This window comes from Rutilus rutilus (genome assembly GCF_951802725.1).
Source record: "Rutilus rutilus genome assembly, chromosome: 3".
Classification (NCBI taxonomy): domain Eukaryota; kingdom Metazoa; phylum Chordata; class Actinopteri; order Cypriniformes; family Leuciscidae; genus Rutilus; species Rutilus rutilus.
This window is the reverse complement of record NC_140211.1, coordinates 36,040,832-36,062,465: the sequence shown is the minus strand read 5'-3', so window position 1 is coordinate 36,062,465 and position 21,634 is coordinate 36,040,832. Positions and strand designations below refer to the sequence as shown.

The window sequence follows — 21,634 nt, the reverse complement described above, 5'->3', positions numbered from 1 at the left end:
AACAGTTACGTATCATACATTTCAGTGCTTTGAAAGCATTAGCATAGGTCTAAATGTTTCCATCACATTTTTTGTTTATTATTATTATTCACAAACAATGTCATGGTTGTGAACTTCGGTAGTCTACGTTGTTTACATTTTCAAATCTGCAGTACTGCTAACTGACCAGAAGAGGACACTAGAGAGCTGTAAATCGCCCCCCAAAAAAATCAACGTTCAAAAAGTAACGTGTTTCTAATATTTTTGACTAAAATAAGAATACTTTACCACAGATTTTGAAACAAGCACTGTGTGTGTGTGTGTGTGTGTGTGTGTGTGTGTGTGTGTGTGTGTGTGTGTGTGTGTGAGAGAGAGAGGAGTGGGCTTGGAATTTCAGGAATGGATCTTCACTACAGCCCCGCCTGGCTTGATGAGTGTTGGTTTTGCCAAGAATCTCTGCGCAGCAGACTAAGATGCTCCTCTCACATCAGGAGGTTATTAGTTTGTTTTGTGCTGTAACAATACAGATTAGCATTACAGAAAGATCCTAACTTTAGAATCCTATCTTATCTGTTTGGTAACCATGGCAATTTCAGTTAGGACCTCATTTAGGACAAAAGCTATTACAAAATGACATTTCTTAAGTGCATAATCTTATCTTAATTAATAAGACTTAACTACAGATAGGAAAAGGGTATTACAGAAGCATGTTTTATTTAAGAATAACACGAGAATAACGTAACAATTGGTATTTTAACGTGACATTGTTATAACAACAATTGTGTCAAGAGCTCTTTTCAGTCACCGCATTCTTTTCCTCATGATTTTTTCCTCTTGCATTCCGCTGTAATATTATGAAAAAGGTCAACATACTGCACATTTGTGGTCTGTTCTCCCGATTTAATTTATGATTTATGCCATTATAATTCACTGGAATGCACGAAGAATCTCTCATTTTTCTCCCCAAATCCTCACGTCTCATTCCAGGTTTGTTTTCACAGGTAAATACAATTTATTATCTGTCAAAATGATTGAAATCACTTTGAAATAGTATCACGCAATGCTGAAGTAAATCATTTTTTTTATTATTATTATTAAGGCAACGTACAGATTACCACAGTGATATTTAACCGTCCGATTTTGCTGTGGAAAGATTCACGCTTTGGGGTTATTCATGGTCTGTTGAAAGTACCTTTGTTGATGCTTTTACACTTTTAAATGTGCTTTCAATGTTCAATGGTTGAAAGGTGAGTAGAATAATGTAATGTCACTTTACACAGTTTAAAAATATATATTATTGCGTCCATAGAGCTAGTCTTTCACTGATTGTTTACAGCTTAACGGAAGTTACACCCATAGCGCAAAGCGTCATGGGGCGTAGGAATAATGTGGATAGGACCAGGATTTAGATTTGGGCAGTGGTTCTTCTCAACTTCTCAGTATTTCAAGGCCCTCCAATCTACACTGATACATACCTCTAATACTTCTGCTGTAATAAAGAAATAACAACTTTTAAAAAATGTCAGTTTAATGTTGTACATCTTTATTTCTTTTTAGTGTTTACAAATTAAAATGACAAAATAACTAAATTGAAATAATTTTAAGACTTACTGGGGCCCCTTTGAAGTTTGCAGAGGCCCCCTGGTTGAGAAGAACCTCTGGACTAGAGAGGAATGACAAAGAATACGCAAGGCCAGAAACTCATTTTATGCACAAGAATGACACTGTTGATGGGAATTTACCTCTATTATATTTGAAACTATACACAAATGGACAAATAAGAAAAGCAAGGAATGGAAAACAATCAGAGCATCATGGGATTAACTGTGGAGTTTATTTCTTTTTATGTTTTTTAAATGTAGATGTTTACAAAGAGGTAGGAGGCAGGATTCATTTTGGAACCTTAAAAAAAAAAAAGATGCACTAATGACTAATAACAACGCTTTTTGTTCCATTTAACAACATTTAAGCACCAGACACACAACGAGTTCACTTCAACATACAGTGCAAATCATCACAGTGTCCAAAGGGTGATTGTCAGAACAGTAATATACAATGTTTGCATAAGGAAGGACTTCTCTTCCACCTCTGAAACGACAGGCACACAGATGCTTTCACATTTGAGCAGGTACATGGCAGCATCCGATGAGTGGCATAAAGGTTTAGCGAAACAAGTTATAAATGTTTTCTATAATACAACAGGCTCATTCGATTTGATCCATAACACTGTTTTGTGTTTCAGAAAGGAATGAAAACTCCTGGAAACATAAATGTGTCAGTACAATGTAACATTTCAGGTGTACAGATTGGTGCAGCCAGTTGCAACAGAGCATCTCTGCACATTTTCAAGCTGCTTATGTCTGGAATAATATCGAATAATATCAATTGAAAATGGACAGAAATGAAAGCCGCTTCATATGAATAGAAAAATAACATTATATCTGCTTGTTCATTAAGTAAAAAAAAAAAAAAAACTTGGCCATAACTATCTGTTTTTATGTAAAAAAACAAACAAACAAAAAACAAATCCCTCATACATACTTCCCTTACTATGTATTATATGAATTTTCTTGAAAAAGATCTGTCAGTCCTTCACATTCCGGATAGTTAAATAACAAATGGCATTTTTTGCATAATTTAAAGGCTGTTTATGCAAGTGTATTTAGTGGAACTGCAGAGTTAAGAAAAGAAAAGAAAAGAAAAGAAAAGAAAAATAGAACAGATTTGAGAAACATTGTATTTAACGCAGATATACAGAGCTATACAGTTTCCAATAAGGTTGAACACATAAAAGATTACAAGTACAAAAATCTAGCAAAAATATATATTGGGATTGGGCTCATGGTTACATGAAACTGTGGCAAAGAGTTTATAACAGCACAAATACATATTTCCATCTTTCTTTATATTTCCTCCTCAGTTTCCAGTAGTGTTTTCACCGAGAGAAATTGGAGATGAAGGCATCCTGGCTGCTGGAGCGCTTGTAGCCAGATGAAGAACTGAAGTAGGTCTCGCCATCAGTGCTGATATCATCGTCTTCATCATCATCATCGTCGGCGTTCAGGACTGGTGCAGAGTTGTTCTTACGCCTTTTGTGGGTTAACAAAAATGAGCATTTTTAGTTAGACGAAAGGAGTATAATTTTCTATATGCTTTTTTACATTTTCAACATTCTTTCGTGTGCAATGTTGCTGTTTGAGCATGAAAATGGTTTTCAAAAGTTACAAAGTCCACTCCAAAGGGAGTGATTCTCTTTATCGGTAAGCACGGTTCCTGAAATGCCTCGTTTGTAGTCTTGAGTTTGTTTTCCAGGAACGTACACGCATCGCAATTTATCGTAATTCCCGCACAAGGCATTTGCAGATTGAGTTAGTAGTGTGTTTAAACTTGCGGTTATGGTAAGGGGCGTGACATTTCTGAAACACACTGTAAGTGGTTGACCAATCACAACACAGATCCAGCGTCCAATCAGAGCCCTTTGTGCTTTTCACAAGGAGGGGCTTCATAGAGACAGAAACATGGCATCGTCTATCGGCCCAACCCTTTTACACATTAAGTTCACACAGCAGCAGAATACAGTTGTCAGTCCTGTATTTGAGTCCTTGATACAGTTACGTTCCACCCAGTTCAGTTATTAACAGGAGTAACAACCGCATTCTGTCACGTCATCCAGTGCGAGAGAGACGCTTTGCGATGCACAAACACGTGTCTACTGCGTGGTTTCGGTACATAACTTACAGCGACGTGGATATGTATCAAAAACCATAAGGGTCAGAATTTGTGTGTATTGTATGGTTACTGGTAAGAGAATACGGACTTGACTCCTACTGCACGTTCATTTCGAGATTTGAACTCCATAAACCGACAGTGTGAACATATATACTTGGACAGACAGATGAAGAGTATAGCTTGTTTTCAACAGCAGATACTGTGAGATGCCATTCCATCAGTGGTAGTGAACCCAGATCAGCAGCACTGCATTCATCTCAGTAAGGTTTGAATCGTTACCTCATCTCGCTGCGCAGTGTTTTGAGCTGACTCTGGAGTTGTTCGTTGGCTTCCTGCTGCTCCTCCAGGTCTCTCTGCAGTTTCTTCTTGTTGTGTTCCAGGCGGTCGATCTCCTCCTCCGCCTCATCCATCTGCCTCTTCAGAGCCTTCAGACGCAAGTTCAACTACACACATACACACCGCATCAGATAAGTACAATATTGACAACAGATTCATCACAATTCAACATTGTTGCACAGTGTTGCAACATACCTAAAAAGACCCATTGAATATTATTTCCAGAATTAGTTTTTGATTATAGTAATCCATCTATGCAAGAAAATCAACTCTTTAAAGAAAAAATGCTTTCATAAAATGTGCAATGGTGGGTTAATAAGAAAGTTAGCTTAGAAGATTTTCTCTTTTTTGGAGGGATGTTTTAAAACACTTATGCATGCACTAGAAAAAGATTTAGTGATTAGCAAATGCTTCTAAGATTGTACTTTTAATGATATATGATAATGATGTATTTGTATAACTGGGCCGCCTAACTTGGCCAGGACACTCCTGTAAAAGAGATTTTAATCTCTCCTGGTTAAATAAAGGTTAAAAAATAAAATAATGTTTGCTGCTGACCTGATCTTTCTGATCCTGCAGTGAATGATGCTCTTCATCTACTTGCATCATCATCTCCTTCACTTTACGCTCGAGCCGACGATTCGCCAGCTGCAGGTTAGCTCGATCCCTAATAAATATTTAATGAAGTTACATTTTTTTTAAACTTAATAACAGACATTTTACAAAAATCCAATGATGTGCCGTCTAGCACACTAGTTGCATTAGTTGCCTCGTTTACCTCTCCTCTCCTTCCAGTCTTTCCTCAAGTTCCTGGATGCGGTTCTCCAGCTGGGCCACCAATCCCTCTTTACTAGGCTTGTGAGATCCCTCCAGATAAGCAATCCTGCTCTTCAGATCCTTATTCTTGACACAGAAAAGAAAAAGGAATGTATAATTATATATTATATAATTATATATATACTGTTTTGTAGAGGTCGAGAGCTACAGGAGCAGATGACGGGTGGTTTAAGGCATCGATCAGAGACAGACGGGGTTGTTTTTACCTGTCTCTCCAGGGAGATTTTGTCACACTCCACATCCTGTCTGCTGGCTCTCTCCTGCATCAGCTCATTCCTCATCTGCTCCAACTGTCACACAAACACAGCCAAACAAACATTAATGGCAAACCTCCCGAAAGCAACACACCAACAATAACAACCTCCTCTTCAACTAAAAACATGGCAGTTGTTAGTGAAGATTTTCCCATCTTGTCTGTTCTTTACATTTTGCTTCACACATTTGGAATAAGGAGTCCTAAAAGACCATAAGATTTATATTTTCATGATCATTTATGACAATTCATTTTAAAAAACAAATAATTTGGTGATACACTATTGTCCAAAAGTTTATAGTCAAAAGTTATATTTTTTTATATTTTTATTTATGCTCACCAGGACTGCATTTATTTGGTCTAAAATACAGTAAAAATAGAAATATTGTGAAATAATATTACAATTTGAATTTAAAATAACACTTCTATTTGAATATATTTAAAAAAAGTAATTTATTCCTGTGATGGCAAAGCTAGATTTTCACGAACTACTATACACACCACACCACAACTATAACGATAATGGCACAGAGATACGATATCATTGAAATGACTTTCAGAAAGATTTTTGATAAACAATAATAACATTGACAGCCAATCAGAGTACATTCTGCTTTAAAGAGTGCGAGCATTTAAAATGGCAGACGACAAAATTGCAGCGTGCGCTTGGAAAAAAAAAACTCAACAGTGTGAATGCTAATATAGTTATGGTTATAGTTCTTGGTGTGAAAAGGCCTTTACTCCAGTCTTCAGTGTCACATGACCTCATCATGAAATCATTCTAATATGCTGATTTGCTGCTCAAGAAACATTTCTTATTATCAACGTTGAAAACTGTTGTGCTGCTTAATATTTTTGTGGAAACCATGATGGGTTTTTACCTTTCTAAAGGATTTTTTCTCAAATTGATATGTTAAAATATAATTGATAATACTTGGAGCAATAACATCATATACAGCTGTTTACTCTTCTTTTTTTTAAATGACCTAAATTGAATGTTCACATTTCTCTATAATTGTATAATTCATTTACAAAGCACATGCCTGAAATTCTCCAAACAGACAATATTTCTCATGGACCCCAGTCTTCCAAAGCATTAAATGCATTAAAAAGATGTTAAAAACTTGCCTTAAGACAGTGAAGACAGATATGGAAGAAAAGATAAAGATTGAAAAGGAGAAAAAGAAAATCGATGGATGGAGAGAAGATGGCTCTTTTTGTCCGCTGCCAGGCGCTAAGAGTGGATGATATTTTATGCCAATTAGCGCGTGACAGCGGGGCTCAGGGATGAGGGATGGGCCGCGTGTGCCGCTCTACCCTGCAGGGCGCTGCGTCAGCAGAGCAGAAAACACACTGAAACTAATCAAAGCACGAAAGCGATACAGACAGAGAGAGAGGGAGAGAGCCGGAGAGCATGTGAGCAAAGAGCGGGAGATTACTCTCATTTAGACAGCCGCTCATGCACCTGCTGCCATGGACGCAGGTGTGCCCATCCTGACACCACCCCACCCCGTCTCCACAGAGCCCTCTACTGTTTCCACACAAACTCACCTCGGCCTTAGCGTAACACTATTGTGTCATTATGTTTGCCTCGATTCTCTATTTCCAGACAATTAAAAAAAGCTCACACGCTCCTCTCCTTCATAATCTATTAATCACGTCTTCAGCCCTGGTCTAGATTTGCCGCTTCTTAAGAGGTCTAAATGTAGTGCGACAGGTGCAATCGGACCAACGCGCCAGATTAGCTTTTGGAAACAATAAGCGAGGAGACAAATTTGGGCTACTTGTGAAGAAAGTTTGAAAAGGTCCAAGTTCAAGAAGCCATGGGGTCCAACCAAATGATGCATGATCCTGAAATGAATTGGCTCGTTTCAAAAAACAAACTTTCCCAAGTACACATAAAAGTCTGTCTTGCTTCCAGCAACGAAGCAACACTTTAAGACTGACATTGTAGAACAGTCATTGTTACTTAGGAAACATGTATCATCTTTGACTCATCTGGAAAAAAATGTTCCCTTCCCGGCCTTATCGGTCAGGAAGGAAGAATTCTCTCCGGCCTCTTGCTTTAAACCTCTGCTTTGGCGATTCTGGATGTTTCAACAAAATGCATTCAGAGTAAGCTTTGCCACTGGCCGACTTGAGATGCATGGCCTCTTGCATATTTTGGCCAAAGTAAAGCTTTAGAGAGAGCTCTTAATTGATGCCTGAAATTCAGACGGACACTCTTTCACCAAGAGGCAGGCTGCCAAAGAGAACGATTACGCAAGATCCATTTACAATGCACTCCCACTTCATCTTTCTCTCACTCTGGTGTGAATTAACTCTGAATCTTGAGTGCAACTTTTAAAAGAAGAATCCCTTCAAAAAGAAGAAACAGTGGATCAAGCGTTCAAGTTTAATTCCTTCACTTGTATTTTACCTGCATTGAACAGTGTGTGTGTGTGTGTGTGTGTGTGTGTGTGAGTGTGGCTTTTAATAAAGTACTCATGGAGAAGGAGATCTTGAAAACATCTCAATCTACATTATAAGCGGCACAGGCATTATTCAAAATTGTATTCATGCATTTCTACAGTTGATTTTTAGGTAAATGCAAAAATACCAGCTTTTTAACATCATCTAATGTGGATAGTACTAGTAAAAACAATTTAATCAAAAGGCTTATGATTAAACGTTTGACGTTAGTTTGTTAGACAAATACATTATGTGTGAATTTTTATTAGAAACTAATATTTTAAACCATTTAAACGGATGAGATAGTGAGGAAAATGTAGTCAATAAGTGTCCAGCATTCATGTGACCCTAGGGTGCACCTCATAAATAAGAGCTGTAATTTAGACTTTAGATTTAGACTAAAGATAGTTTTGGTCACTGCATATTTCCCATATATCCGTTTCTGTCGTTGCATAATTGTAATCATTTCACTATTTGTTGCTGTAAAATATTAACAACAAATGTGAGTGTCAATATTATCTCACCTGTTCTCTTCCCCGGTCTATTCTCTCCATCAGCAAGTCTCCACTCTGTCTCTCCTCTTCCAGCTCAACCTCTACCGCAGACAGACGGTCCTATTGACAGATAAAAACAACTTGTACATTACAACAAATCTACATTACAACATAGTCAGCGGTTCAATAAAAAGCTGATGACAGTAAAAAGAAGACATGTCGTCTCTATTAGTGCTGCACCTCCAAGACTTTGACTTGTCTGGTTTTGTCGTTCGAGTGGGCTTTGGTCTCGGTCTCGACCTCGAGTTCAAAAACCTTCTGCTCCAGGTCCTTCACTCTCTGCAGCGCTTCATCTCTGTCTTTCTGACACTGACGTAAATCCTCCTGCACATGAGCCAGCTGAAACACACAAACACATTCACATTCTAGTCTCGGATAGCTGTGAACAGAACAGAACATTTCCAGAACTGATGTAGGGAGAAAATGTGCAGAATTCCGTAGCGGATTTTAATTTGGTAAAGATGTGATCAGACAGAGTTACACTCTTATTGGTATCTGAAAGCATAATTAAATAAGACATAAATGGAGAGGGATTTATAATGATAAATAGACAGACATAGACAAAGATTTTTTTATGTTTTTAAAACGAAGTATCTTATGCTCACCAAATCTGCATTTATTTGATGATTTTTTTTTGATAAATAGAAATTTCAAAAGAACAGAATTTATTTGAAATTGAAATATTATATTTGTAACATTATATAATTATTTACTGATTATTTCTGTCACTTTTTTGTACAATTTAATGCATCCTTGCTGAATTTAAGTATCAATTTCTTTAAAAAAAAAACTAAACTACTGACCCCAAACTTTTGAACGGCAGTGTGGTGAAGGATTTATAATATAAAATATAATTAAATCTATTTATTTATAATTTATATATATCACAGGAGCAGAAGTGTGATATGGCTCTATATCAGCATGGTTGTGATCCATGTATATGTATATATATGTGTGTGTGTATATGTGTATATGAATGTGTATGTGTATAAACATGGATCACAACCATGACTATATATATATAGATACATAGTCCCTCTAAACATCCTTACAATTTAATTTGAACCATATGCTGTGCAACATGCACAGTAAATCTCTCTTTTACACGAGTTCAACCTTTTGCTGTCCTGTTGTTGCAGTTACATTTTTGGCCACAAGATGCTGCCTTTGTCAAGAGTGAAGTAAAACGCATGTGAAGTGTACACAAAAAAATGATTTTGAGCTTGACGTGATTTTAAAGAAGAAACTGGGTAACAAATACTCAGGGGAAGCAGACTAAAATGAGTAACTGTATACTGCATGTAAGAAGCATATAGCACGTTTTGATGTGTGTGATTTGGTTTTATAGAAGCTAGCAGCAGAGGTGTATGGCTCCAGAGGAAACAGCTGTAGGAGTGAGGTCAGGATCTGTATGAGGAGAGTGTGTCAGAGAGGAGAACATGTGTACGATGGAATTCTGGGAGGATGAGGTGTCAGTAGGTCATCGCTCAGACCCAACACTCCCCACGGGAACACAGCATCCTTCTCTTCCTTCACACACAGCTGTGCAGAGGAGGATGTCTCACTCCTTTCTTCTTTTTACTGTTTGCTTTTCTTTGTATCGTTCTTCTTGACGCTCTCTTCCCTTCTCCACCCATGAACTGATGTTTCACAGGCAGCAGCACAGAATTACAGTGCTGAAAGCAGGCCGTTTTACACTCTTGTTCTCAGCTCATAAAGTGTTAATGAGATGGGGGGGGGGATGGGTCCAGTCCCCACTGTTCCATGGGACCTCATTCACAGGGCTGACCTATAATGCCTGATTCTCATATCAAACAATAACATTCCTCAAATGCCACAGTGCTGACAGGGTTAAAGCGCATAACAGCAGAGGTCAAAGGTCAGTCCCACTTGGGGTTGTTGAGTATATAAACTGAAAGACAGGGACTGCGAATAGGAACTGAAGTGACTGAAAAATCTGATCTGCCAAAAGAATGTCGGCCGATGATTAATGGCAAGGAACATTCCAGGTGTTTGACACTGAGATAGTTGATATGAGGATATTCATCTCCAGAGAGACAGAGATAGCAACTGAATAACAAGTTATGAAAATATTTAACACAGCATTTCACGGAGTTTACGTTGAAATATAACTCCAGCTGACTGTTATGCTTTTTCAGAAACACGTGGTTTTCAAGAAATGCAAACTTAACTTTGGCTAGACACTCTTCCCATATTTACATGATTTTTTTGTGCTGTTGGATAAATAGACCATAAACTCTGAGCATAAGGGCTTAAACACTGACATGCTCCTCTGTGTTTTCAAACGTTTAGCTTGGATAATCGTACCAATAAAATGGGATTTTCCTATCTGCATTCCAAGTCAAACAAACTGCATAAGAGGACATTCTTGGACATGTACCATGGTAATACCATGGGTTTGGACATTTTTACATGATTTTGTAGCACTTTTCTCCTTTAAAATCTTGGTAAATGAAAACGCTAACCACTGAGTAACAACAGAAAATGGAATTACCGCCTGATATCATCAACAGTAACACCACAACAGTACTGTTTTTGTTTTTTTTAAGGAATTCGGTCCACCAAGGTCTATAAGGTATACGAGTATGTAAAGAAAGTTCAAGATAGAGGACAACTATAAAAGTTTTAATAATAATTCAAATTCATTAAGAATAGAGAAGTCCACACTAAAACTATAACGTTACCGACGCAGATGAACTATCACTTTCAGAATGATTTTTTTCCAGCTAAACGATGCTAAAAACATTGACAGCCAATAAGAATCCACCGATTTTAAAGAGAGTGAGCTTTTAAAGCGGCAGAACACATAACTGCAGTGCACAATTATAATAAACATAACTATGTTAGTGTCCGCACTAATGGACGCTTATGGTTATGGTTATAGTTATCGTTCTTGGTTTGAATGAGCCTTAATTAAGCAGTTGTGGCTCAGACCAAGCTGGTTTAGTCCAGTCAAGTTTTTTGAACATGCATTTCAGGATTTAAAAAATGATCTGCTTTGTTTTATCGACTTGGCTTCAGGTTGGTAGTTTATGCTGAACTTTAGCCGCCCTCCCCCACCCACCTCCTCCTGAAGGGTCTTGGCGGTGAGACGGGATTTCTCCAGCCCCAGTCCTCCCTCTCTCAGCTGTTTCTGCAGCTCTGCCATCTCCCTCCGGTTCTTCTCCTTATACATGTCTATCTGCTCCTGCAGCTCCTGAGTCGAGCTCTGAGATGCCTCCACTATCTCATTCATCTACATAGACAGAGAGAGATACTGAAAAACCAATAGGACAGAGGAAAACTAAATTCGTCAATTCCTCAAATTCATCAGTTTCACCCTAGGTGTCGGTGACACAAATCACACAAAAGTTGTATAACCAGCTCAGGTTTTGTGTTCCTCAGTGAATAAAAAATAAAGCATATACTGAAAGCAAGACGAAAGACTTATTTAAAAGTTTATTAAGACCTTTACATGATAAAAAAAAAAGGACATCATCATTCAGGGTTAAGTCCAGTCTCTCACCTCCCGTTGAAGTTTCTCCACAGTCCGGTCCAGCAGCCTCCTCTCGTCTTCAATCTCATTCTTGGTGTTTTTAAACTGCTCTTTCTGACTCTTCTCCTCCTTCAGTCGCTCTTGCAGCTCATGGTGCTCTTGAGTCATTTTGGTCAAGTTTCTCTATGGGTGGAAAAGTATCAATTAACAAAGTAAAGCATGACTTCCCTTAGGCCAGTTATTAAAACAGTAATGCTACTCTGATTAGTTTTAACTATAGATAGATCGTTTTAACACTGTGTGACCAAAAAAAAAGAAAGAAAAAAAAACATACATTTCTGAAGTTGTAAAAATTACATTATTTAGAAGAAATACTACTGTTTTACCACTAATTTAGACTTTCATACACTACTTTTCAAAAGTTTGGGGCCAGAGAGATCATGAAAAATGTTTATACTTTTATTCTGTTAGAAAAAAAAGAAGAAAAAATAAAATAAAAAAATCAAACACATATCTTAAAATATGTCAGTGCCATTGCTTTGTCTCAAGATGCAAACCAGTAATGTTTTTTTCTAATGCATGTTTATTAAAGCAACTCAAATGCCCTAATTAAACTAAGGCCTAATCCTGGCTTAATCTAAACCCTGACTGAAACCGGGCCTAAGACTTTTACATTGTAACAAAAATACACTTCTGTTTCAAATACAGGCAGCACAAATGTTTTCAGCATTGATAATAATAATAATACTAACAATAATACTAGAACAGCAGATCTGCTTATTAGAATGAGCTCTGGTGGATCATGTGACACTGAAGACTGGAGTAATGATGCTGAAAATTCAGCTTTGCATCGCAGGAATAAATTACATTTTAAAATACAGCGGGGGAAATAAGTATTGAACACGTCATCATTTTTCTCAGTAAATATATTTCCAAAGGTGCTATTGACATGACATTTTCACCAGATATTGGTAACAACCCAAGTAAGCCATACATACAAAGAAACAAACAAAAATAAGTTCAGAAATTAAGTTATGTGTAATAATGTGAAATGACACAGGGAAAAAGTATTGAACAAATGAAGAAAGGGAGGCGCAAAAAGGCATGGAAAGCCAAGACAACTGCTGAAAACTTACAGTAATTAAAAAGCAATCCAGCCCCCTGTCAGTGGAAATTAATAACAGCTGGTTCAGTCCCAAATGATGGCCTACAAAAAGGTCTCATTGCCAAGGTGTCACACAAGACACATCTCATGATGGGTAAAAGCGAAGAGCTGTCTCAAGACCTTCGCAACCTAATTGTTGCAAAACATAATGATGGCATTGGTTATAGGCGCCATTCTAAGCTTCTGAATGTTCCAGTGAGCACTTTTGGGGCCATAATACGGAAGTGGAAAGACAATCATTTCACCATAAATTTGCCTCGACCAGTGCTCCTCGCAAGATTTCTGATAGAGGAGTGAAAAGAATAATCAGAAGAGTTGTCAGAACATAACCAATGCCATCATTATGTTTTGCAACAATTAGGTTGCGAAGGTCTTGAGACAGCTCTTCGCTTTTACCCATCATGAGATGTGTCTTGTGTGACAACTTGGCAATGAGACCTTTTTGTAGGCCATCATTTGGGACTGAACCAGCTGTTATTAATTTCCACTGAAATTGGATTGCTTTTTAATTACTGTAAGTTTTCAGCAGTTGTCTTGGCTTTCCATGCCTTTTTGCGCCTCCCTTTCTTCATGTGTCCAATACTTTTTCCCTGTGTCATTTCACATTATTACACATAACTTAATTTCTGAACTTATTTTGGTTTGTTTCTTTGTATGTATGTCTTACTTGGGTTGTTACCAACATCTGGTGAATATTTCATGTCAATAGCACCTTTGGAAATATATTTACAGAGAAAAATGATGACGTGTTCAATACTTATTTCCCCCGCTGTATATTAAAATAGAAAACAGTTATTTTAAACTGTAATAATATATGACAATATTACTGTTTTTTATCAAATAAATATATCCTTGGTAAGTATAAGAGACTACTTTCAAAAACATTAAAATAATCTTACCAACCCCAAATTCCTAACAACTCAACCAAACATGATTTCTTAATATCTCAGCTCCTGCTCAAAGTTGGGCTTCCCAGGTCTCACCTGCACATCCTCTAGGCGAGTGGTAAGCGCATGATTTGCACGGGTCATTTCCTCTTCCTGTTCCCTGATCTCAGCGAGAGACTCCTCCAACTGCCTTTTTTCTTTCTAGTAACAAACAAACACATTACAGATGTTTTACTTCTCTGTGTCTGCTTTTCTAGACACACATTAAGCATTTCCCCCAGACTAAAAGGGAAGAGTTAACAGGGAATCAATGCTGATGGAATTCCCGACAGGACAATCTGAATCTTCGTCTAGGGAAACGGCCTCAGGTCGATGTAACCATTAGAATGCAACATAAATCTAATTGGTATAAATGTGTATAAATATAAGCGTTTCTTTTTCACACTCAAATCAAAGAGAGTACCTCCAGGCGGCCAGCTCGATCCCCCAGCCTGCTCTCCTGCAGCTTGGCTTCATCAATGATGCGGTTGAGTTTGGTCACTTCGTTCTCCAGCTCATGTGCCCTCTTGCGAAGTCTCTCCACCTCCTGAGACAGACGGCCTGCCTGGCCCTCGGACACCTTCTTTGCTACCTCCACTTCCTCCCTCTCCTTATTGGCTGTAACATTGTTCTAGAGAAAGAGCACAAAACAGAGATAGAGAGTGTTAAATATACGTACATTACGCACAATTATCTTGAAAACCTACATAGTTTCATTCAGGCTCCAAAATTAACACCAATTTTGATTAAATAATAATGCCAGTTACCCAGCAACTTTTTTTAGAAACTGCAACACTATATGGTTCACAATTAGACTGTAAAAACATTAGCCTGACCTTCACTGGTGTAATAAATGTGAATGATTCAAAGTTATTCAAACCGTATACTTAAGAGAATATCTTGGACATAATATTAAATATTTATCTAAGCTTTCTTTTCTCTAGAACTTCCTGTAGAGGCATGGGCTCAGTAAGATTTTTTTATGTTTTTGAAAGAAGTCGCTTATGCTCACCAAGGCTGCATTTATTTGATGAAAAATACAGTTAAAACAGTAATATTGTGAAAATATTATTACAACTTGGAATATCAGTTTTCTATTTGAATATATTTGATTTATTCCTGTGATGGCAAAGCTGAATTTTCAGCATCATTACTTCAGTCTTCAGTGTCACATGATCCTTCAGAAATAATTAGAATATGCTGATTTGCTGCTCAAGAAACTATTATTACTATTCTGCTCAAGAAACTATAGAAACTATTATTAATAATCTAAAATTATTATGTCAAAAACAGTTGTACTGCTTAAAATTTTTATGGAATTCAAGGTGTATTTTTTTCTGGACACTTTTATAAAAACAGCATTTATTTGGAATATAAATCTTATGTAACATTACATTATCTTTGATCAATTCAATGTATTCTTGCTGAATAAAACCATTAATTTATACAAAAAAAAACAAAACAAAAAACTTTTTTTATAATAAAATGTATAATTAATATAAAAAAATATTCACACAAAGCCCAAACATTTGAATGGTAGTGCATGTGTAATATTCCTGCATTAAGCCATCAGAATGAAATATGAGAAAAAAAACAACAACAAAAAACACATCAAAATCAGTAAATCACTGTCTCTGGGTGTAACGGTCCCACAAAAACAGAGAATTATCTCATATATGATGCTGCAACCAACACAATCACTTGCGCTGTTTGTCACAAATATGCAAGACAAAAAAATAATCATAGTGGAAAATATATATACAGTATATATAAAAAATAATGCAAAATACAGCTTCCTTAGCCAATATATACATTTATATATAAAAGCTGTTTAAAAGTTACATTTTAGACTGTAGTGCAGGAGCTGCAGTACACAAGTCAATTAACTCCTTGAACTGAATGCGACTAATGGAAAAGTGAGTGTAGGGCAACAGGCCTCTGACCTTTGGCACCCTCTTAAATGATGTGGGCCAATATAAATGCAGTGAATCACAGGCAACAGAGGTGAGGTTAAACTGAACGGGCCTGTACGATTTATTAGCGCCGTCCATTTAGAGTCAGCTAAGCATGTCTCCTTCAGTTTCTCAATGACTCAACCAGACACATACACAGTTTCCTGATTCCTTAAGCCTTTTGACGAGTTACGGGTTCAGCAGCCGTCTCCGAACGTGAACAAGTTCCTTAATTAGGCTGTGCTCTGTTGGTGGCTGCCTCTTTGTCTGGTTTGTGCTTTTGCCCGGCCAATATTACAGAGCACTCTGCGTTCTTCTTCGCCAACTTTTATGAATAAGCGAGACTGTCCTGTAGAGCTGCTGTACGTGTAAATGCATTGTGCCATTTCAAACTCATTCTGCAATTTAGACACCCATGGACAAAGACACCTAAACCGACACACACAGAATTCCTCGTGGGGATTTCAGCTAACAAACCAAGACAGCTGTCATGCAACGAAGGATTCTTTATCCTGTTGATGACAGCTCAAAGATTACACACAACACGGATGGTTCCAGAACTGGATGAGCAGGTAGATCGTTTGCTATGCATGAGAAATTGTCACCCAACTGGTTTAACCATCCACTGTTTGCAACTGTGGACAAAGACAATACTTCAATTATAGCTAAACAAAAAAACAAGTCCTAGCCTTATTTCACTACCACTGAGATAGTATTAAATTAGTTCTTATTTTTATATTTTCCGGTTTAGTTTTAATTTTAATTCAAGTTTAAGTCATTTTGTTGTGCGTTTTTGTAATTTCTTTATTAGTACTTTTTATTTCAAATGTTGCCCTGGCAACTAGCTTAAACAAAACAATTATTATTATTTTTTTTATATATTATTTCAGTTAACGTTTATTTTATTTCAAGAAATGGAAATGTTTTGTATGGTTTTAGTTTTAGTTAACTATAAAAACAATAAAATTAGTTCTGTCTGATAAGTTGTTACTGTAGTCAACATTATTTGTTTTACACATTTCTAATGTGCTTTTTAGAATTCACAGAAGTAAATACCTTAGATCAAGATAACAGATACATCCTGCTACAGATACATCCTGCTACAGTGTCTAAAATACCTGTGCTCTAATGGAGTGGAACTACAATTGCAAACCCTATGATCAGTGAACATCCAGACAACAACACACAGCTATTTGTGTGTGTGTGTGTGTGTGGGTTAATGTAAAGTCATTCCAACCCTAACACAGCAACTCATAACACAGTGACTCATTAGCAGACCAGGGTGGATTTATGTCAGTTCTGCTTGCAGTTCAAAGTCCTGAAGCCCCTCTCAGAATCCTTCCCTCTCTCTCCCCGCTGGCCTTACTGGTCAGTAATGCTTAACTCATTAACTATGATACCTCCCAAAATAACCATGACCACCCACCCCCAAAACAAACCCAAACGTCTGTTACGCCACACCACCACCCCTAAACTACAGAGGTCAGAAGGTGATGCCTCGCTAATATGTACCTAGCATAAGACAACATACTCTATGCTTGCAAAACTGCAGGAGATAACATTCACTGACAAAGTTTAGTAAGCAGTGACCTTTTCAAATTGCAAATATTAACGTTTTTGTCTTCAGTAAAGCTGCGGCTCGACATGAGGTGGCTTATCATTATGTCTGTGTCCTTCAGAGAAGGTTACAACGGTTTAATTGTGGCAATATTCTCTTCCCTTTACTTGGAGTGAGACATTTTAGTACTGATAAGCTACAGGACACGACGATAGCGCTGAGAAACTGTTGCATTGGGTGAAAGTGATTAAACTTTTTTTTTTTTTATTCACGCGTTCCCTTTCCCTCCATGCCCCAGTTCCCGCAGTCAGGCCTTTGAAGAGCAGAAACTGATAGAGAGGGAAGGGCAGAGAGGAGTAATGCTTGTTTCTGAGCTTCTTTTCTTGACAGAGGCATTTCAAAGTCTCAGAGAAAGCAGTGTGCTCTGAATGTTGCTCTAGCCCGCTCGGGCTGTTTATGTATAGTTGGGCATTAACCAGCATTGTGAGTGTGTTTAAAAGCTTGAGAATAACAATGGCAGGAGAATCACAATCAGTTCATGAACTCCAAGCAAGGATACAGAGTGTCCTGAAGCTTTGCGGCCTAAATCTTCACAGCACCGTTTAGTGCCTAAACCTTCAGTGAAACTAATAAACCTGCCCAAAGCCACACCAAATTCACCATGATTTTCTCCTTCACATGCAGCACAGTACTTCATAAGAGTTAAACCTCTCTAATCCACTCTCAAATCATTCAAGTTTACATGTCAGATTTATAATCTGACGGGGTACAACATAATCTTAAAGCCATCCAGAATGCAAAAGCAAAATTTAATCACAGGTCAAACCCAGCACCAAATGGACTGCCATTGTCACACCATTTACAAATATCCTGCTCTACTCTTCATTATATATAAATATTACAAAGCCCTTAAAAAATATGAGATTAAGTTTCTCATATTCTCATTCAATTCTTTTGTGTTCTCTCGCAATATATTAAATTGACAAAAAGTTAAAGTTGAAAAAAGGTGGAAAAAGAAGTCACATTTGTCTACTGACCACACACTAATATTATTTAAAGATCTGTTAAAACGGTTTAGATTTAGAGAAATTATCACTAGAAAAAAACCCCACGTAATTTCCCATTAAAACACAATGACCTTCATAAATAAATCACATGTAACAAAATGGTTACAACAAACCAAAACTGTGCACAGTGTTTCAATGCTCTGCATTGGTTACTTAACTGTAATGATGACAATGATTCACTGCATTGATACTTAACTGGTCCCTCAGCAAGTGTAAGCAGTGATTTCATCTACATTATACTCAGAATGTGCAAAACTACAGGAAATCCTGCTTTCCGTGTGTCCAACATTCAGATCAGTTTTACCTCAATGAAAGCAACCAAGCTTGTGTTTTCATTGTGAGAGCCAAGGCCAATTAGTCATCTATTCCTATGGTCAACCTTTCAATGTGACTTCTGTTTACATGCCAGGCGCTTTTCTCAATAAAAGTGCTGTAACTCGACAGAAAGATAAGAATGCACAACCATAGGAACATAAGCGACAGGTCATACGAGGTTCTTGAAACTTTATCAGCCAGGCACAAAGTGCTCAGCCTTTGAATACCACAGCAACACCAAAGACTCAAGCTTCACTCTGGCTCCAAACAACACCGGGTCTGTTTCTGCATCTTGGTGGTATACGTTACAATAGCTTTGCTCCTAAACAAAGAGGCGCATACACACAAATGTGCCGAAGCAGGACGAAATGCTGAGGACAGGCGAGAGGTGCTCAAGCTGGAAATGAAAATGTGCTGCTTGAAAAGCACTGGCTTCTTTCCAGCTGCATAAGACGCCAGTAATAACCTCCTCTCGTCCTTCAGGGAGGGTGAGAAGAAAACATACTGTATTCTTTCAATGAGGAGGGTGGCAAGCAGTTACTGCAGGGGTTCAAGTGGACACAGATTTCAAAAGCAGAGAATGTAAAAGATCGAATTAAATCTTGTGCATGACTTCTCCAAATGTTTCTCCTAGCAGTTGTAGAGTTGTAAGCCTCTGTTGTGGTGAAATGTGTTAGGAAAGTATGTGGCCCGGGATGCATTAGGAGGACACATTACAAAACAAATGTAATCATATGAGTTTCTGGCGATCAGAGAGATACCAGAACTTTTTGGAATGTGTTCTACTGCCAAATCTGCTACGGAGGCCATAGAGAAAAGTTGTTGTATTCACAAATGGTGGGGAACAGCAACACTGTCGATGTTCATTTGCTTTTTGTAAGCTACCAAAAGTTTGGGGTCAATGAGATATAAGATTCAAAGAAATTAATACTTTTATCAGCAAGGACAGATTAACTTGATCAAAAGTGACAGTAAAGACCTTTATAATGTTACAAATGATTTCTATTTTAAATAAATGCTGTTCTTTTTCTTGCAATTCCTCAAAAATTGTATCGGTTTCCACAAAAATAGCTTTCAATCATAATATTTAGGGACTATTAGCCTGCAATATTTAGGGACTATTAGCCTGTATGGCTAAATCTGGCACATTTACATGATGGACCCAAGTGCTCAGGACAATTAATGCACATTGTTCCTTTTAAAATAAAGAATAAAGAAAGAATAAGAAATATGTCTTTAGCTTTATATTAGAATGATTTGATCATGTGACACTGAAGACTGGAGTAATGATGCGGAAAATTCAGCTTCACACAGAACGCGTTTTTCCATTCCACTGTGCTACTTTTCCATTTTCAATGTAAACTTGCGGTAGACGGATGCCTTTAACCGCTCTAAAAACTGCTCTAAAAATGTGGCACTCAAGTTAAAATACGTTTTTTCGTTCTACTGGCCTGCATCTCAGTTCAGTGTCTGTTAACCGGCTCTAAATGAGCATAAGAGACTTACTGACCCCAAACTATTAAACGGTAGTGTAAATAAACAAAACAACTCCTTCACCATGTAGCTATGACACTAGAACAGAAATGAGAAGCAGTTTGGGCAAATAACTTTCCCAGCCAACTCCTTAATAAAAGCCAAATTCAAAACACACTTTATAAACACTTTAGACATACAGATGGTGTCATGAGACTGGGTGTGATTGTAACTTAAAGCGACCCATCAATTGTTTTCTTTTCTACACACAAAGACACATGCCACCGCTACCTTCAATGAACATAACAGATATATCTGTCTTCATGTTCCACTCTCTCCCATCTTTAAGACCACAGCCAAGAAGTTTGGAATCATTTGGAGCCTGGGCTAAATCCTTAGCTTTGTGCTTCTGTGTTTAATCCCATAAAGCCTGGGGGTCTGAGGGTCAGACCCCCTCTGCTGAGCTCGTGGTGGGGGGTTTGTAGGGTTCCAGGACGCTACACTTCTTGACAGCAGGGGACTTTGGCTCAGTGGGACAGTGAGAACAATGGCCGAAGAATCCAGGCCAGTATTGGACCGAGCTCAGCCTGTAGTCAAGACCCTGCAATGGCCTAGTTACACGCACAGTGTGCGTCACGCATGAGGGCTGCTGTTTATATGTAGACTATGAACTGTCACAGTAATCGCTTATAATCATTGTCACTGCCCATCAAGACACTGAAATACTGCCAACTGAGCTTGTTGTTATTAGGCTGAAGGGTGAGATGTAGACTAATGCAGATGCACATCATTTCTTTGAAGCTCGTATTTGCTTTCATATGGCTGTTCTTCACTGTTTTTGCTCTTTTTTTTCAATGTTACACTTCCCTCTGTCCCTCTATCTCCTCCTCCACTTCCCCTCTCCCACTCAGGCATCCAGCTGAATCACCACAGAGCAGGCCGGAACAGTTTGCTATCATCACCTGAGGAAACACACCACGTCCTGTGAGACTGTCGGCTCCCCAAACAGCCCCAAGGAGACCGTTACTGCTCTGTATCAGCCACAGCCCACAAAACAAACAAATACAGCACAGTTACGGTGCTGCACTCAAACACACCAAAGGCTACACATCCTGATACCGATGCAAGATCTGGTTTGGATTTTCAGTAGTGGTTGACTGATAGGGGTTGTTCAATAAACAGTATCTCTAGTAACAGTATTGCTATTCTTATTTCAAATAAATGCTGTTCTTTTGAACTTTCTATTTCATCAAAGAATCCTGAAGAAAGAAAATCAACAAAAAGTTTAAACAGCACAACTCTTTTCCACATTGATGAGAATGATAAATGTTTCTTGAGGAGATCAAAACATTAGAATGATTTCTGAAGGATCATGTGACATTGAAGACTGGAGTAATGATGCTGAAAATTCAGCTTTGCCATCACAGAAATATATTAGAAATATATTAAAATAGAAAACAATTATTCAAAATTGTAATAATATTTCACAACATTACTGTTTTTACTTTGATCCAATAAACACAGCCTTGTTGAGAGACTTCTT

General features: G+C 37.8%; 1 protein-coding gene across 1 annotated transcript in view; it reads right to left on the bottom strand.

The window, feature by feature from the left end:
• Nucleotides 1-1,794: 1,794 nt before the first annotated feature.
• Nucleotides 1,795-21,634, bottom strand: part of cgnl1 (cingulin-like 1) — a 32,691-nt gene continuing 12,851 nt past the window's right edge. Inside the window, exons 9-19 of the mRNA XM_084404401.1 lie at nucleotides 14,151-14,357; nucleotides 13,784-13,888; nucleotides 11,666-11,818; nucleotides 11,225-11,395; nucleotides 8,320-8,478; nucleotides 8,110-8,199; nucleotides 5,088-5,171; nucleotides 4,823-4,947; nucleotides 4,603-4,711; nucleotides 3,988-4,151; nucleotides 1,795-3,068 (exon numbers count right to left, since the gene is read on the bottom strand). Of these exons, the coding sequence (XP_084260527.1) occupies nucleotides 2,915-3,068; nucleotides 3,988-4,151; nucleotides 4,603-4,711; nucleotides 4,823-4,947; nucleotides 5,088-5,171; nucleotides 8,110-8,199; nucleotides 8,320-8,478; nucleotides 11,225-11,395; nucleotides 11,666-11,818; nucleotides 13,784-13,888; nucleotides 14,151-14,357 (1,521 nt within the window). The 3' untranslated portion in view covers nucleotides 1,795-2,914. The remainder of the gene's footprint in view (nucleotides 3,069-3,987; nucleotides 4,152-4,602; nucleotides 4,712-4,822; nucleotides 4,948-5,087; nucleotides 5,172-8,109; nucleotides 8,200-8,319; nucleotides 8,479-11,224; nucleotides 11,396-11,665; nucleotides 11,819-13,783; nucleotides 13,889-14,150; nucleotides 14,358-21,634) is intronic.